At 43.3% G+C, this 16467-nt stretch overlaps 1 protein-coding gene across 1 annotated transcript in view; it reads right to left on the bottom strand.

The window, feature by feature from the left end:
• Nucleotides 1-14598, bottom strand: part of NAPEPLD (N-acyl phosphatidylethanolamine phospholipase D) — a 45792-nt gene extending 31194 nt beyond the window's left edge. Inside the window, exons 1-2 of the mRNA XM_065884049.1 lie at nt 14481-14598; nt 1027-1333 (exon numbers count right to left, since the gene is read on the bottom strand). Of these exons, the coding sequence (XP_065740121.1) occupies nt 1027-1317 (291 nt within the window). The 5' untranslated portion in view covers nt 1318-1333; nt 14481-14598. The remainder of the gene's footprint in view (nt 1-1026; nt 1334-14480) is intronic.
• Nucleotides 14599-16467: the final 1869 nt, after the last annotated feature.

Genomic DNA, 16467 nt, shown 5'->3' with positions numbered 1-16467 from the left:
CATGTTACTCAATTCTGTTAACTAGGATTAATACTATGAACATTCTTTAGCATCAAAGTGACAATATGGGTTTTTTGGGTTTTTTTAAATCTCACATCCTTTAAAGAAAAATGGACACATTTACTAAGGTAAACGATCTAACACCACCACCACCGACCCACTCCCCAGCCTCCTGCCTTACTGCAGATCAACGCTTCAGGGATACCTCCACTCTTTTCATCCCACCCACTTCCAATGTCTACTAGTTCCTCATCTCTCAGTTCCCCACAAGGCCTGGCAGGACAGGGGTTGTTGGAAAAGAGAGGCCAAGCGGGGTAGGAGGTGTAGAGGGGCAAGAAACTAAGAAAGGAGGAAAACAGCTACTGCCATTGGGAGCCACCGACTCCCTGCTGAGTTAAATCTCACTCATCTCATAAACCATAGGCCAAAGGTTAATAGTCTCATCCTAAGTATAACTAGCATATTGAAAGCCCAGTAACCTATTCCCAATTTTTAAAGGAGTGGAAGGTTATCTGACAATTTCTTTTATAACTTTAGCAGCTTTTTCCAAGGATGAAGAGCCAAGCGCTCCAGGCTTAACCCTTATAATTCATATTCCAAAACACAGGTTACTATTTTCTAGAACATGCCATGCACTTTCTCTCCTCTGTGACCTTCCCCACGCCCATCATCCACCTGGAAAACCACTGCCAAATAGTTTTTATCTTTCTAGGCCCAGCTCAAATATCATCTCCTCTGTAAAGCCATTTCCAATCCCACGAGTCAGAATTAATTGCGTCCTTTCCTATATTTTTAAGACATCCGTTCCTACTTCTAGTTGCCACCAGATCAGAGCTGGTTATTCACACATGTACTCTGCTGCTCAACTGTGAACTCGAAGGCACCTTATTCATGTCATCTCCCCAGAACCTTACCATACAAAAGGGCTCAATTAGCTAACTGGAGTGTCATAATACAATTCACAGCAACGTTAAGTAATACATATATTAAGAGCAAATGCGCAGCACTCAGAAAGCCAAATGCTACCTCTTTGGAGCATGGAACGCTGCTGTGATCTTTTTCCATCATCAGCCATCTGAGAACATTTGGAATAGAGGGATTTTTCCATGTTGGCCAAGGGTTAACAAATCTCCCATCCTTTCCTTTCTTTGATTTAGTTACATCTTCTTCTAGTCTGTAATCCAGTTTGAAACTCTTCCTGGAAAACCTAGAAGAATCACTTCCTCCAGAATTCTGTGAATTTTGGCGCTTTCTTACTGCTTCTTTAGGATATTGGCAAATTGTCCTCAGGGACTGGTTGCTTTCATTTTCATCCATGTCCTTTCCTGAAGAGCTAAAAAAAGGGGGAGGGGGAATATACTGAGTTTAACATACAGACATTAAAACATACACATAGTATTATTTCTTAACCAATAAAAATTTCCTCAAACTTATAACAATGTCTCTATTAGGCTCAAACTTTCTTCCTGCAAAATACAATTTTAGAATCCAGTATTACTGCTTGCTAAATAGAAAAGGTGTTTGCTTTACTTATTACTGCCAAACCTTTAAAAAATTCCTTATGTGGGGCTTCCCTGGTGGCGCAGTGGTTGAGAGTCCGCCTGCCGAGGCAGGGGACACGGGTTCGTGCCCCGGTCTGGGAAGATTCCACATGCCGCAGAGCGGCTGGGCCCGTGAGCCATGGCCGCTGAGCCTGCGCGTCTGGAGCCTGTGCTCCTCAACGGGAGAGACCACAACAGTGAGTAGGCCCGCGTACCACAAAACAAACAAACAAAAAAATTCCTTATGTGCTATAATTCAAAACAAATCTACTCTACTAGCCAGCATTTAAACATGAAAATTTTCCATTTCAATGACATTCTGTAGAAAAAAGCACCTTCATGAATCTGTAATACTTTTATACCTTCATTTTAAAGTATTATTGTTAACATAATAAGAAGGATCGTCTTAGCTCCTCCAAGATACTTCAGTAATTCAAATGACTTACATATAACCCCATTAGGCCTAGTTATTTTTACTTTGTAGACAATCTGTTACTAATGCTCCCCAAAAAGTACAATGAGTCCAAATCCCCAGGAAGGAGATACACATTAGTTGAGAAACATTTCAATAATGTATTTAAGTGGTTAACAATACAAATTTGAATTAACTCAGATGTAGAACTGCACATGTAACCTAGCTCTGTAACCTTAGGCAAGTGTCCTATCCTCTCTGTGCCTTGATTTCTTCATCTGTAAAATGGAGATACTACTACCTGCCTCCAAAGGGTTATTGAGAGAGGACTGAAAAAGCATATGCAAGTAAAGCACTTAGAACATGTATGTAAAATGTATATAGCAAATGTAACATACATGTATGCACATAGTCACATGCATCATATACATCAGCTCAACAAACGTGAGGGGTTGCAGCTGCCCTTTTCTTTACTGCTCCTACGCCCACGTACACCACTTAACTCAAGGCACTGAAATCCTTGCTTTTGAACTATACAGGATTCCAGACACATGAAAGTGAGAAACAGTGCAGTAAGAATATACATTCTTCTTCCATGAATTTCATCTCTTTCCTATTCTGTTAAACAAACGTTTGCTTTCTGTTTAGTTTAAGTGTATTGTGTATACACAATACACAATACTCTTCATAACCCCAAGAAAAATAAGCACAATAACAGAGAAACAAGTATTATTTTTTGACTACAGTGCTGTTTAAATAGAAATATTACCCAGGAAGAAAGGGAAATAACTCAAACCCCAGGATGAGGTACATATACACATACACTCAACCAGAACTTTTTTCCCCCCAAAACTTTCTGGAGTAAATAGTCTATGATCTGGAGAAAAACAGGTGTTAAGAAACCACAGCTCACGGAAGCTGAAGCACCCACTGCTGCTCAGGCACAGCTGTTAGTGGGACAGCCTGACAGCTAAGGCAGTCTAACCAGTTTTATGTCTTGGGCAAATGACTTAACCTTTCTAGTCCTCAATTGTCTCATCTATAAAATATCTACTTATCTCAAGTGGGGTTTCAAAGGATTCAAGGACATAATAATGTACATAAAATGCTTGCCACTCACCCAAGGGCTAATTCTTTTTTCCCTAAACCATCTAAATTCTTTAAATTTTATTAGAAAGCAATGGATCTGGGAGAGTTACCTCAGTTCCTCTTACAGAATGGCTTTACCTGGGTCATAATTACAGGCCGAGGCCTTTACAAAGGGCAGAAACACAAGATCAGCCATTTAAACCTTAGTTCACTTAACAGATGAAAATACACAGGTTTAGAGAGTTTAAGTCACTTCTGGACAAGATAATGTCCGATGGCAGAGCTGACCTCACGCCACCTCTTGTGATGATAAACAGTTTGTGAGTGTTTGCATTCGTTACACACAGACATAAATATTCATATACATATAAACACACATATGTAATAATTCTACCAAATATATAATAAAGTATTGGCTCATTGTTTAAACAATCAAGAAATAAGGGGGAAAAAAGAAAAGGGCACTCTGATTCAAAACCACACAAAAAAGTCAATGCAGGGTTTTCAGACAACATCTAGTTGTCTAGTGTACGTGGGACATAAGAAGCAAGAGAGGCTTGTGAGAGTCAAGGTGGATACCCCAGCCGCAACACACACAAAATCCAGACTTCAGAAGTGAGCTTTTTACAGGCAAATCTGACTTTTAAAAAAAAAGAGGGGGGGAACCCCAGAGGATGCCCTTTACTCTCAGAATGAGGGCAAAGGTCAGTAAGATGGTCCATGAGGGTGTGTATTTCTGGCCCCGCCCACACCCTCCTCTGTTCCAAACACAGGCCCTTCGTCTATTTCTTCAAATGCATCATGCTCCCGCCTCAGGGCCACCTTGCCATCATCACAGGGCTTTTGAACATGATTTTTTAAAATATCCTTGGGGTGGCAGGAGGGAGTAGCAATATGGACATCGATACAGGATTATGTATGACCACAAAATTTGTTCGAAACAACACAAAATGCTGGCACTATGATGCACCATTTCACACTATGCACTAAGTGTGAGATGATGGGAAGGAACCAGAAAGACATAACCTAAACTGTGACAACCCGGACTCATTCTTTTGGAGGAAAAGTACTAGAACTCTGGCTGGTGAATGTGCACAATGATGGGCTCTGTCAACAGGTGGTCCCGTGACCAAGGGAGCATCAGCTCCTGGAGACGTACCAAGCCCGCCTGAGGGCTGGGTCATGAGAAGACTCCGCATCAAACATCACTCTTCTGGTCACTCCGTAGTGGATACAGCAATAATCTCACAAAGGTCATCCTTAAATACCAAAGATAAAATGACAGGAAAACTAGAACTAAGGAAGACTGGATCCTGCTACGTTAACTAGCTTTCAGCTTTGCAGATTCAGAAAACATGTCTAGCTTAACATATCAAGGCTGGAGTTTCCTTATTTAAATGTGGCAGATTTCCCAATTATTTCTTGTTATATGTCTGTCTCCAAAGTTAACAACGTTAAATGAAAATGCTGCCTTGACTTCAGGCCAACACTAAGCGCGAGGGGAGGGGCATACTCATGAGTACATGTACACTATCAACAAACTGTGTTTCAAAAGGAGGTTCAGGGCTTCGCTGGTGGCGCAGTTGTTGAGAGTCCGCCTGCCAATGCAGGGAACACGGGTTCGTGCCCCGGTTCGGGAAGATCCCACATGCCGCGGAGCGGCTGGGCCCGTGAGCCATGGCCGCTGAGCCTGCGCGTCCGGAGCCTGTGCTCCGCAACGGGAGAGGCCACAACAGTGAGAGGCCCGCGTACCGCAAAAAAAAAAAAAAAAAAAAAAAAACAAAAAAGGAGGTTCAAAACTTGATGAAGATCTTTACGTTATACTGATTTTCATCCAATTTAAGACACCATGAACTTGTAAGGCAGTTACTTTATGTGCCACTAAGTTAAAATGTTATCAACTCTAATTATGTCATGCACTGTATGATTCATCCTGACGTGGACGGTGTTAAAACCGGAATGTCTTAAAACTGATGAAATACACCATTTTATAGTGTGCTCCTAGGTACTATATATTAAGTTTATGTTTGCTTTGCTTTCCTTTAGCTTTTTAGCAAAACTGGTTCAGTCAATAAACTGAGTTAAAAATTAAATTCACGGAAAAACAAAGCAGTATTTTCTTTGCCGATGCATGTTGTGCACGTAACTCCCACAGAACATTCTCTCTTATTTATTATCCAGTGTACTTCCCATGCTTGGGACATATCTGCCCTCCCATCAGTCTCCTAAATGCCTGTGGGGTTAACACCATTCTCAAGGGAAATCTGTACTGCATGCGAAGGGAGGGGAGGACAGTTTAATTTTAACCTGCAAAGCCCTGTGCAGACATTTCAATGAACTGAAATAGTTTCATTAGCTATGTAATCTAGCAGTGTATTAAAACGACCCTTCTTTACTAAAGATAGGAGAGCAAATATAAAATTGTTAATTCATAGGCAGGAGACAAGATGGCGGAGCAGAAGGACTTGAGCTCATCTCCTCTCACGAAAACAGCAAAATCACAACTAACTGCTGAACCACCACTGACAAAAAGACTCGAACCTACAAAAAAAGATATTCTACACCCCAAGACAAAGAAGAAGCCACAACAAGACGGTAGGAGGGGTGCTTTCACAATATAATCAAATCCCATACCCGCCAGGTGGGCAACCCACAAACTGGAAAATTACTATATCACAGAGGGTCTTCAAAAGAAGAGAGAGCTCTAAGCCCCATGTCGGGCTCCCCAGCCTGGGGGTCTGGCATTGGCAGGAGGAGCCCCCAGAGCATCTGGCTTTGAAGGCCAGTGGGGCTTGAGTGCAGGAACCACACAGTCCCGGGGGAAACAGAGACTCTACTCTTCAAGGGTGCACACATGGTTTCATGTGCACTGGGACCCAGGGCAAAGCAGTGAGTCCATAGAAGCCTGGGCCAGACCTACCTGCGGGTCTTGGAGGGTATCCTGGGGAGACGGGGTCGGCTGTGGCTCACTGTGAGGGCAAGGACACTGGTGACGGAGGCCCCAGGAAGTATTCAACAGCATGGGCTCCCGTGGAGGTCGCCATTTTGGCACAGAGACCCGGCCCCAGCAACAGCCTGCAGGATCCAGCGCTGGGACGCCTCAGGCCAAACAACCAATAGGGTGGGAACACAGCCCCACCCATCAGCAGACAGGCTGCTTAAGGTCGTCCTGACCCCACAGCCGCCTATAAACACACCCCTTGACACGGCCCTGCCCCCCAGAGAGACAAGACCCAGCTCCACCCACCAGCAGGCAGGTACCAGTCTCTCCCACCAGGAAGCCTGCACAAGACCCTGGACCAACTTCACCCACCAGGGGGCAGACGCCAGAAGCAAGAAGAAATACCATCCAGATCATCCAGACAGAAAATCAATAAGGAATCAGAGGGCTTAAATGACACTGTCGACCAATGGACTTAATTGATACTTATAGAACATTCCATCCAAATGCAGCAGAATACACATTCTTGAGTGCACATGGACCATTCTCCAGGACTGATCCCATGCTGGGCCACAAAGTGAGCCTCAGTAAATCTAAGAAAATTGAAATCATATCAAGCATCTTCTCTGACCACAACGCTATGAGATTAGAAACTAATCACAAAGAAAGAAAACTAAAAAAACACGTGGAGGCTAACCAATAACACGTTTAGTAACACGTTGTTACTAAACAACCAATGGATCACTGAGGAAATCAAAAAATACCTACCTAGAGACAAATGACAGTGAAAACATGATGATTCAAAACCTATGCGACATAGCAAAAGCAGTTCTAAGAGGGAAGTTATAGCAATACAGTCTTACCTCAGGAAACAAGAAAAATCTCAAATAACCTAACCTTACACCTAAAGCAACTAGAGAAAGAAGAATAAAACCCAAAGTTAGCAGAAGGAAAGAAATCATAAAGATCAGAGCAGAAATAAATAAAATAGAGACAAATAAAAGAACAGAAAAAAGAATTTGAAGCTGGTTCTTTGAAAAGATAAACAAAATAGATAAACCTTTAGCCAGACTCACCAAGAAAAAAAGGGAGAGGGCTCAAATCAATAAAATTAGAAATGAAAAAGGAGGGACTTCCCTGGTGGTCCAGTGGTTAAGACTCCATGCTCCCAATGCAGGGGGCACGGGTTCAATCCCTGATCAGGGAACTAAGATCCCGCATGCTGCATGGCGCAGCCAAAAAAGAAAAAGAAGTGAAAAAGGAGAAGTTACAATGGACACTACAGAAACACAAAGAATCATAAGAGACTACTGCAAGCAACTATATGCCAACTATAAGCCAAACCAAAAAAAAAGGAACCACACTCAGTAATAACTGACATTGTCTATAATAACCCACAGCAGCCTGTACACCATGAGTGCTCAATAACTATTTACTGACTGAATAAATGAACAGGAGCTTAAATCCTAATCACTCTTCACTGAGACAGAGTTAATTGTTTCTGAGAGAATCTGCTGGGAAAAAAATTACAGGAGAAGCAAAAGTAACCAAAGGACAATGAGACAAAATTCAACAAAGGGCATTCCCTCTAAGTCTACTAATTATGGAGATAAAAATTGAAAAATCTTAGGGAATACTTCAGTAGTTGAATTCTATGGTGGTAAAGTGGTGACAAAGTGGTAGAGACCAGAAGACGCCTAGCATGAAATCTAATCCCCCTTTTCTCCTCAGTAACAGAACACCAGTTTTACTTAGGGTAGCTATGTACCAGTTAATGACTACATTTCCACACCTTCCAGCTAGGGATGGCCGATGCAATCGAAGCAGAACTCTTATATAGGAAAGGGAGGCATTCTGGATTCTTCCTGCGTCCTGCTGCCTGGAGCCATTTTGAGCCATGAGTATCATGGCCACTTGTAGGAATGGCATAGACGACTAGGACTTCAGACAGGTCACGTACCAAGCCTGGACCTCGCGACTCTGGACCTCCCCAAACTAATCCTAACTGAAACAATGACCATAACTTGGAAGTTTAGGGACGCTATAAAAACACACAAAGTAACTATCCAAAAACAGAGCCTTCCTAATCCAAACATGGGTACACAGAGCAGCACACATGACTACTATAAGTATATCGTTTATTGAGCACTTATATGTGTCAGACATTTTATACACATTCATTCTCATTTAATCCTCACAACATTCCCTCAAGGTAGATAGATATTATCCTCACGTCACACGTGACATACCAGAGGTTCACAGAGGTTAATAGTTTACCTGAAGTCAAAAAGCTGGTAACAGTTGGACCTGGAAATCCAACCCAAGTTGATCAGACTCCAAAATCCATGCTCTTTCCACTAATCATGTTCAATATGCACAGAAAATCCAATAAATTTATCTTAAACAGATACCTAGGTTCTAAAGTTAGTTGCATACAGCCAACAGTATGGTCTCAGTGACAAGGCTAGCCTTTCTTGCTTTCAACAATGTCTTTATTCTCCAATGTCTCTTTTATCCCCTCTCAAAGTAAAAAGCACTTAGTAGACACTCAATAAATACCAGTTCCCTTATTTTTCTTTTTATAAATGTACTTATTTATTTATTTATTTATTTTGGCTGTGTTGGGTCTTCGTTGTGGCGAGCGGGGGCTGCTCTTCATTGCGGTGCGTGGGCTTCTCATCGCAGTGGCTTCTCTTGTTGCAGAGCACAGGCTCTAGGCGCGCGGCATTCAGTAGTTGTGACTCGTGGGCTTCTAGAGTCAGGCGCAGTAGTTGTGGCGCACAGGCTTAGTTGCTCCGGGGCATGTGGGATCTTCCCAGACCAGGGCTTGAACCTGTGTCCCCTGCATTGGCAGGTGGATTCTTAACCACTGCGCCACCAGGGAAGCCCTATAATTGCCCTTTTAATATCACACGGCGATTTCAAATGATGTAACTATCGTATTTAATTGCTAAATTATTTTCGTTTAAAATTACAAGTCCAATGAAGAGACACTTTCAGGTAAGAGGATCAACACCTCGGGGCTTTCCCAGTTTTAGCACTGAAAGTCCTATATCCTGGGAATGCCCTCAGTTCTGGGAAAACCTGAAAGACTGATCACTCTGCAGCCTCAGGGTACCATATATATGCATAGTAATGCCGTCAACAAAATGTATTAAAATGTGGGCAGTGTATACTAAATTGGAGATGAGCTTTATTATAAAGTATGATTTTAAGATATTTGGGCAGCTAAGCAAAAAGAAATTATAAAGCTCTACATAATCATGCTTAACTGAGAGAATGTTGCCGAGAACATCAGACGTTTATGTCAAATTCTTCTGTGATGATATTCGATACGCGCTCCAGCATTCACATTCACCCAGTTAAAACATGGGCTCCGAAAGGCACGCATACATTTACACACGATGGACAGTTTGTCTACATATGAAATTGACACACTAGATGAGGAAAGAATAAGAAAGGAATGGACTTTCAAGTAAGAATTTTTTTTTTTTTTTTTTTGTGGTACGCGGGCCTCTCACTGTTTTGGCCTCTCCCGCCGCGGAGCACAGGCTCCGGACGCGCAGGCCCAGCGGCCATGGCTCACGGGCCCAGCCGCTCCGCGGCAAGTGGAATCCTCCCAGGCCGGGGCACGAACCCGCGTCCCCTGCATCGGCAGGCGGACTCCCAACCACTGCGCCACCAGGGAAGCCCTCAAGTAAGAATTTTAAAGTACGAACGGTCCCCGACTTACAATGGTCCAACTTATGATTTTTTGACTTTACAATGGTGCAAAAGCGATACGCATTCAGTAGAAACACTACTTCGAACTGTGAATTTCGATCTTTTCCCGGGCTAGTAATATGTGGACCAAAAGATACTCTCTTCCCTTGTTGGGCAGAGGCAGCAAGTCACAGCTCCCAGTGGGTGACTGGGGTCGCTGGCTAGCAATCACCAGGGTAAACAACCCATACACTTACAACCACTCTGTTTTTCACTTTTACTATAGTATTCAATAAAGTACATGGGATATACAACACTTTCCTATAAAACAGGCTTTGTGTCAGACTGTAGACTAATGTAAGTGTTCAGAGCATGTTTAAAGTAGGCTAAGCTATGATGTCCGATAGATTAGGTGTATTAAATGCATTTTCAAATTATGATATTTTCAACTTCAGTCATGTTTATGAAGATGTAACCCCATCGTAAGTCAGGAAGATCTGTACCTCATCTCTGTGAAATGGTGGAAACATTTAATTTTGACGTTTCACTTCTGTGGCATCATGAGAGGCTAAAAACTCTTCCAAGAGTAGAAATACGAGAGACTTCCCTAGTGGCACAGTAGTTAAGAATCTGCCTGCCAGTGCAGGGGACACAGGTTCGAGCCCTCGTCCGGGAAGATCCCACATGCAGCAGAGCAACTAAGCCCCTGTCCCACAACTACTGAGCCTGTGCTCTAGAGCCCACAAGCCACAACTACTGAAGCCAGCGCGCCCTAGAGCCCGTACTCCGCAACGAGAAGCCACCGCAATGAGAAGCCCGCGCACCACAATGAAGAGTAGCTCCCGCTCGCCGCAACTAGAGAAAGCCTGTGCACAGCAGCAAAGACCCAACGCAGCCAAAAAAAAAAAAAAAAAGTAGAAACAGGAAATCTGTAAGTTAAGGGGTTGGACCAGCCGCATACGAAGGTCCTTTCTAACTTGAACACTCCATGACCCAAGTCATCATACTGTGACCCCTTTCTTTTACAGGAGAAGCAAGTCAGGGCAGAGAGGTACATGGCACTCCAAGGGTCCAGCTCTGTCTGGTGATGGAGCCTGGACTGCTGATTACCCATATTCTCACCTGAATTATGCCTAGAAACACTTAGAACCAACAGAGCATGTGGTCAGCATGGGGAGATAAATGATACATTTCACCTCTTGGTGGGTATTTCACTTAGGTTAGCTCATAAACAGATAAACTAGCCTCAAGTTTAAAAAAGAACTGCGAGCTCAGAAATTCTTTAAACCATCATTAGTTACTTCAACCACAGAATAGCACAATACAGATAGTAGTACTTTGCATTAACTCTCTAAAGAAGCCAAAGGAATGAACACAGTAACTTGAAAAGAAAACGAACATCTTTGTAGTTTGAAAGACCTTCAAAATACAGAAAACAACTTTCAAAACAAATTATTGCTGTCATCCAGTTTTCCTAGCAACAGGATCTTTTGTAAGCAAATCAAGTGTCTGCCCATTTTAAGGGGTGCCAGAACAATGAGGAAGCTTGGTTTTTCTATATTCTGACCATTTCATTCTTATAACTGAGAGAGATTACAGAGGAGCACACAAGTCTACAGGCATTTTTTACTGTCCCTTAAATCTGGGAAGGCCCTCAAATTAGATAAACAGGAAAATCTACTGCCCCCAAGGGGAAAGGTGAATTGTTCTAGGTAGCAGGCGTATACTGAGTTGATTTTCAATCATTTCTGAATTTATGCTGATCCATCTAGATGTCAGCCCTGTGCCCCCATAGCCAATGGTACTTACCATTCACACCCAACAGGTTTAGGGCTGCAACTATGGCTGTGATGCTGACCAAAGTTTGCTGATCCCAACCACTATTACCTTGGCTTCAGTTGGTACCACCCCCTTTCTAATAAGCAGCAGCTGTGTATACACGTATTGGGCCAAAGACCAGGGCTATTGTGCTAAGGAACCCTGGGTAAATTACTAAAATCTCCCAGGCTCTCAGTTTCCTGTTTCCCTCATAGGTGGAAGGGCATTAATAATCTCACATATTGTACGTCTCTAAAACCAAAGTAAATATAAATATATACAAGAATACTTGAAAGAGCTTTGTAAATTATAAAGTTATAATACATTATTTAACCAGCTGAGTTGGCAAAAGACTATCTCTGACATAACAAGACTGCCCCTGGGGATATATGAGTTCATACATAATCTGTCAGAAAAGTCTGTTAATAAAATATTTACTTTGTTATAAGGTAGAAACTAACAAACCATTGTAAAGCAATTATACTCCAATAAAGATGTTAAAAATAAAGTATTAAAAAAATTTAAATACACAATAAATGCTTATTAAATTCAAGACAAGTCAATGAAAGCACTATAGATATAGATAGGTAGAATTTTTCGGTATTCTAGCAGTTAGAATAGCACATTACTTGACTCTCATGCTGGAAATCACATGGGTGATTTTTTAATGCCAGTTTTACATATGCCCTCACAGGCCTTCAGGATAAAGGTGCTCGTTAACCATTAATTATGTGCTCAATCCATTTCCCTAGTAATACTTCAACGAAAACATTTTTTATTTGTATGCATTTCAATCTAAAATGCCCAGATCAACACAGTCCTTCAGCTGCAGCCATATTCTAATTTACAAAAAAAGAGCAGAATGGAATGGAAAAACCCACTATATCTGTTAGGTAGTTAGACATTAGCAGCAAGGAGGTGACAGTGGCGAAAAGAGGGGACTAGTGGAATTACACCCCGACCATCTGACGACCCTCCCCTGACTCCACCCAGAACGGGGAAAACTATGGTCGTGTGGCGAGCAATTTATCCTGATAAAGAGGGAGCACAGTAACACAAGGGGACTTCCCCGGGCTGTGCGTGCCCAGACTAGACAGGCGTGTAACCTAGATAGAGTAAACCAAACTCATTATACCATCATTATAATAAAATCTGCAGGTGGTTTTGCCATTCCCCTTGGGCTCTTCTTAGCGAATCAAGGGTAAGGGCATGCGCAATAAGGAACTTGTTACCTAGCTCGGGGCTGTCAATCAAATAATGACCTCCTGTCACTCACCCACGATTGCGCCCCGCCTCCTCGCAGAGCGCTCCTTATAAACACCCTTAAGCCTGCACAGGAGCTCCTGGCTTCACTTCTTAGAAACAGCCCGCTCTCCCTCTGAGAGTGTAATTATGCTTTAATAAAACTCTGCTTTGTGCTTAAGCCCTAAGTGGTAGTCTGAAATTCTTTGCATGCTATCACAAGGACCGAGATTGCTGGTCCGGGTCTTCCGGTGACCTCCTCGGTTGAAGCTATTTTGACACTACCCACGCCAACCCGGTAACATAACTACAGCTATCTACCACTACAATGAAAAAGCAGAATAAAACAACAAAATTAAAGGCAAATAAGTACTTTGTCAAACACGGACAACATGTTCTTAAAATTTTCCCCAATTTCCCAAGCTCACTAATACTCAAAGTAACATAATACCCTTTTCATACAGGATGACTGTATCATCTAAAGCATAACCAAAACCCAAACCCGATGACAGAATGCTTATATTAAAATATCAGTCAGTTGTAATTGACTAATTTAAAAATTAAATTTTGCAATATGAAATCTGTACAATATAATTTGAAATTGTGAAGGAAAATAAGAGTATGAGAAATACACTATTTTCATCCCTTGGAGACATGAAATTCTTGCAGCAGGAAAGCCTGCAGAATGTAATGAAATAAAATATGAAAATTGCGACAGTATCTTCAGTTAACTTAAAACAGTTTGAATTGAAATCAATATCTCTCTTACATTTTAAACAGGCCCTAAATTTCTTCTCCAGCAGATCTAAATTTTCTTGCAACAAAATCAGACTACTGTGGGAAATAGGTAATCTTTTTAAAGATTACATAACTTCTTTCTAAATGATATCGACGTCTGCGGCTAAATCAAAACCAGTGAAACTGAAAATAGAAATGGAACTGCTAGATATCCATTCTTAACAAAGATGGAAATTATTTCTTAATTTCCAGAGAGCTGTATCTCAGGAATGACTTTCTCAATAACTTAATTAGAATTATCAAATAGCAAACACTTGATGCTAATTAGCCAAAGTAAACCAGGTGAGTCATATTACAACATATATAGAACAACTGCAGTAAAGACAAGGCCGAAAACCTAGCTACTTTTTGAAGGTTAACTTTTCTCATACTCAATATTTTCCAGGTTCAACTGAGATGTGATGCATCTCAGACTCAGGAGCCTGTATAAGCGTATTTATCTCAACTACCAGGATTACAGCTGAAAAATAAAAAAACTATCTGAATACCTGGTCTGAAAAGCCTGCAATAATATTCAATTTGAGAAACAAACGACCACCGAACAGAAAACTCAAGAAAGCGCCGGCTTCCACCACCTCGCCGCACCTTGCTCCAATCTTTCGCTCTTCATTTCCATTCCATGGTTAGTTTTCAAGATAAAACGGGAGAAACCTGGTGGAACGGATTTTTAGAAATAAATACTACAGGTGAAGCAGAAATAAATTGCTCCAAGGAATTTGTCCACCCACTCATTTACATACAACCAAAAAATACACCCACATGTATTCCAATCGGTGAAGATGCAACCTCGTGATTTGCAGAGGAGACTGGACTTATAACAAATCCCAGAGACGGCTACTCTCCCAATCGAAAAAAATCATGTGGCTCTTCATCCAGGCAGCCTCAGAGATGCGGGCTCCGCACCTCGTGAGGTGCAGAAATTCAAACGAATCCCTGCCACTCACAAGTGCAGCATCTCCGGGATGAGGCAGGGCTCGGGAGCAGGGACCCACCCACATTCCGCTCTACTCCCGGAAGAGTCCAAGCAGCCCCAAGCTGGGGAGTGCGGACCGTTCCACCCAGAGACCGAGAGGAAGCAAGCGGAGCCGGGCAAAGAAAAGGCGCTGGAGGGGAGGGGGGGCAGGGAGGCGGGCGGGCAGGGAGGCAGGGAAGCGGGCACGGAGCGTGGGCTCACCTGACGCGATGGTCGGTCAGGCGCGCGCGGCGCCGCCGCCTCTGCTGCTGCTGTTCGGCCACGGGCCACAGCGCCCCCGGACACAGCGCCCCAGCGCAGCGGAAGGGGCGACGGTGGCCGGCGCCCGGGTTCCTCCGCCCCCGGCTCCGCAGCGCTGGCTCCGCCGAAGGCGTTAACAACTGCAGGCAGCGCCTCAGCGCTCGCCGCCTCACCATCCTGGGGGCGAGCCGGCGCCGCATCCGAGGCCCACTGGGCGCCCCAACGCCGCGCGGGGCCCTGGCCGAGCTAGATTCCGCTCCACGTTGCCCGGTCACTCATTGTGTCCTTCGAATCTGGCAGCCCCGCCAGCGTCAGCCCCGCGCCGGCCGCCGCTCAGGCCTTTACCAAGATGGCCGCCCACCCCTCCCAGGCCCCGGCGCCGAGGCCTTGTTGGTTACAGGAGGCGCTGCGGCACGTTTTGCCCTTCCTGGCCGGGCCCATGCCTCTCTCGCACTCTGCACAAGCCCTCCTGACACCGAATTTGCTGTCCTGTCCTAGACCCAGAAGCTAAATTTCAGATCGCGTGAACAGCTTCTAGAACACCCGCTCTAATTGCTAAAATTAAATGGGATCTTGGGGGCCTCTCGTAGCCTGCGTGATCATAGTAGACCAGCACCTGGTAGCAGGATACTTACAACCTATGGTGCTACGAGCCTCGTAGCGAAGAAACCAAACTAATTTGAAGTCTGTACAGTAGGTATTGAATATTCATGGCAAGCATTGCCTTGTCACGGTCTGTGCTCATTATTAAAAAGATGTCACAGCTTCCTGGTATACACAGTTCTCATCTAAATTTGTTTTAAAAAAATCTCAGGATGATGACAACAGAGCACCAAATTATGATTCCCAGCTTTTCCCAGGTTTTCCTTTTTGAACTACAGGATGAAATTTACTGTTTCAATAAGTAATTTAAGTATAGACAGATGGAAATGGAATTCAACAATGGGTTTCTGGGCAAAGAGATTCCTCTATAAGAGTCCACGGGGGTGTGTCCACGGGCCAGAAAGAAATGCCCTCTGTCTGGGCAGATACGACTGGTGGAAAATGCAAACCAAACTTTTGCAATTTGAAAGTGACCGCGCCAGTGTAATAGCGTAGGAATGTAAAGAAGATTATGCCAGGTATGGACTTTCACCCCCTCAGGGTAGCTTGCAGCTGTTGCTGAATCTTATTCACTGAAGTGTGATTAAGAGCTGCTTGCTCTTGGGCTGGGCTGAGACTGCACTTACTCAGCGGTATTTCAGGTGCAACAGGAAAAAAAAGACACAGCGCTACAAACCCAAACCGTAAATTGAAGCTACTGTTAGCTTAGGAGGTCTTCACAGTGCTCTTGGTTAAGGAACTTTAAAAAGATGCCCTCTGTTCCCCTCACCCCAATTCTTTATGATGATTTTCAAACATACAGAAAACAGAGATGCCTTTTTGTTACACCGTTTGAATAAATTGCAGACAACAAAATCAATCACCCCTAAATATTTCAGCCTGCCTCTTATAAAGAAAGGACATTCGCCTCAATCACAATACCGTTAGCACACCTAAGGAAACAATTCCCTGATACCATTTAATGTTCAGTCCAGTTTCAAGTTTGTGTGATTGTCCCAAGAATGACTTTTATAGCCTTTTTTTTTCTGAACTAGGCTTATTAACTGCCTAGGCTCATGCATTTGCTTATTATGTTGTTTAAGAAGCAATCTGAAACGTTCGCTTGATA

This window comes from Phocoena phocoena, chromosome 9 (genome assembly GCF_963924675.1).
Source record: "Phocoena phocoena chromosome 9, mPhoPho1.1, whole genome shotgun sequence".
Taxonomy (NCBI): Eukaryota; Metazoa; Chordata; class Mammalia; order Artiodactyla; family Phocoenidae; genus Phocoena; species Phocoena phocoena.
The sequence above is the reverse complement of the archived record's forward strand: the minus strand, read 5'-3'. Positions and strand labels throughout refer to the sequence as shown.